The 2341-nt window shown below is 37.5% G+C and overlaps 1 protein-coding gene across 1 annotated transcript; it reads right to left on the reverse strand.

Moving 5' to 3' along the window:
• Positions 1 to 705: 705 nt before the first annotated feature.
• LOC141822751 (uncharacterized) lies at positions 706 to 1625 on the reverse strand. Its single transcript, XM_074710082.1, has 2 exons — positions 1473 to 1625; positions 706 to 1375 (listed from the first exon to the last, which is right to left on the reverse strand). Exons 1-2 carry the CDS (start codon positions 1602 to 1604, stop codon positions 797 to 799), a joined length of 711 nt encoding a protein of 236 aa, XP_074566183.1. The 5' UTR covers positions 1605 to 1625; the 3' UTR covers positions 706 to 796.
• Between the last annotated feature and the right edge of the window lie 716 nt (positions 1626 to 2341).

The raw sequence follows: 2341 nt of genomic DNA on the forward strand, positions 1-2341 counted from the left end.
CCGCCACTTACAGCCTCTCTTTCGCAACTCCCATCATCTCTAATCTTTTATTTTAAACTATAATCTCAAATATGTTATATTATTTTTAATCAAATTCCAATGGAATTTCATAAACTTGTTCAATATTAAGATGAATCATCTTAATTAAGCACACTAAATCAATATCATAACTTATCACAGACAATTTAACCTTGTCAAAGCATAACTCTCTCTCAGCTTATCATATCACAACTTGACCTTATCGAATTATAATAAGCTTCGCTCATATTACTTTTCATCAGATATTTCATTTCTTTTTTTTTGTTTTTTTTTTAGTTTCTTCAAATTATTTTCATTTATTAAAGTTTATCATCATACTGGATATATTAATTTAAAAAAATATAAACTGAATTAACAATTAAATTTAAAACGTTTTAAAACTAATTAACTAGTTAATAACTAATTAATAACTATTAATCAAACAGTTGGGCTTCTTGTCACAACAGATTTCTGTCACAAATTTATGACAGGAATCTGGATCACTAGATTTTAAAATAGAAGATTAAATCCAGATCATCGCAATCATCCATTCAATCTACGATCTGGATTTAATCTTAACTTTAAAATCGAACGGTATAAATTTTTATCATAAATTTGTGACAAGAATATGTTGTGACAAGAAGCTTTAATTTTAATCAAAAGATTTAACAACTAAATAGCAATTCATAATCAAATAGTTAACAACTAATTTAATATTAAAATAACTAACACTCGCGTCGTTCCAGCCTTTGTCAATACAATTGAAATCAAAACTTCTCTAAGCATCGACACTGCTGTCACAATTTTGTCGAAGCATACGTCGGAGCACTTTGGAATGGGGCAAACTTGGATCCCCCAACATGGCCCTCGTCCTAAACATTTCCTCTGCCCGCGCCAACGCCTGGTCCACCGTTTCCTCCACCATTACTCCTGTTCCCATATCTCCTTCTACGGCGTCCGTCGCTTGTGTTATCGGCTTCCTCGTGTCCACAAATTCTAACTCCGACAGAGGAGACGCCTTGTGATGCGCGTAGTACCTCTTGTAATCATCCACAAACTCCTCCTTTTCGCTCGACCAATCATCTCGATCGATCGGTCTACCGTCGGAGCCGACGCAGGGCGTCACGTTAATATTAGGGCGGCGATGGCCCGACGACAATCGACGCTTTTGCTGGAAAGACGGAGGCCATGGAGGGACGTCGAGCTCCCGGTTCTCCAGCTTCAGTGATGGATAAAAGGGAAGGACGTTATCGTTGGAGTTGCACTGAGGTCGATCATCGGTGCTGCCTTCCTTTGTCTCCGCTTGTTGCTTCTGTTCAGCGGCTGCCGCCTTGGCTGTATGTCCCGCGTCTCCTCCCTGAAAGCATATGTATATATACATAGTAGCTTTATTTCCAATCAACGGATCGCAGGAATGAAAAATCTGCTAAGCAACAAATTAATTTAATGGTCACCTGGATGCCGTCGGAGTTCAGGGCAGTGTCGGCTGTTCGGGTGGTGGAGAAAGAGCGTCGCAGAAGGCGTAGAAGGAAGATGTGAGAGGAAGGAAGGAGGCAAAGTGATCGGGTCCTTACTACAGGAGCCATTGTTTTCTTCGTCTCCGCTACTAACTCTCGATCCAAATTGGGTCGGTATAAATATTGAATGTGTTCTTTTATTATACGAAGTGGAAAGAAACTTACATTGTGTAGTGGCTTCTGGAAGATATACCACGTGTGTCCATCTGCCAACTACTTGTATTCAGTGGTTGCTGGAGGAATCTTTTATGTATGACGTGGCAGGTTAGAAGGAACATGGTGGCTTTGGAAGAATTAACACGAGTGTTCTTCTATGATCTCGTTTTATCTAGTGAGTTCTGGATGAAGTAACATGAATTGTAAGCTCAGAAAAAACAAAAAAAATAAAAATAGTATTATGAAGTTTATCAAGTACTTTTATCGAGTGAGTTTTTTTTAAAAGGAAGCGACATGAAGTATCGAGTGATTTATGAATCCTATTACTAAGTTAAGTGTTGACTAGGAATATCAAACAATTAAATTATTTTTAAAAATGATTTTATTACTATTTAAATATTATTTTAGTATGAGATCGAGGGATGGATAATTCTCACTGAACTTGATATTGTTGATTGGATGTCGCGCCACATATTACTGGATATTGACTTGCGTCTACCCTCAAAATCATCCTCCTACTGAGGTGTTTCTTCAAGAACTGACCACTAAGATGAAAGTTTACACAAGAGGTTAGAGAGTAAGTCGAGTGAAATTTAGCTCGACTCCTCTGATATTCAAGTTAAGAATACTATAGAGAATGGAGAAAATAA

Source organism: Curcuma longa, chromosome 3 (genome assembly GCF_044706935.1).
Source record: "Curcuma longa cultivar G26 ecotype Majalengka, Jawa Barat chromosome 3, ITB_CL_G26_1.1, whole genome shotgun sequence".
Taxonomy (NCBI): domain Eukaryota; kingdom Viridiplantae; phylum Streptophyta; class Magnoliopsida; order Zingiberales; family Zingiberaceae; genus Curcuma; species Curcuma longa.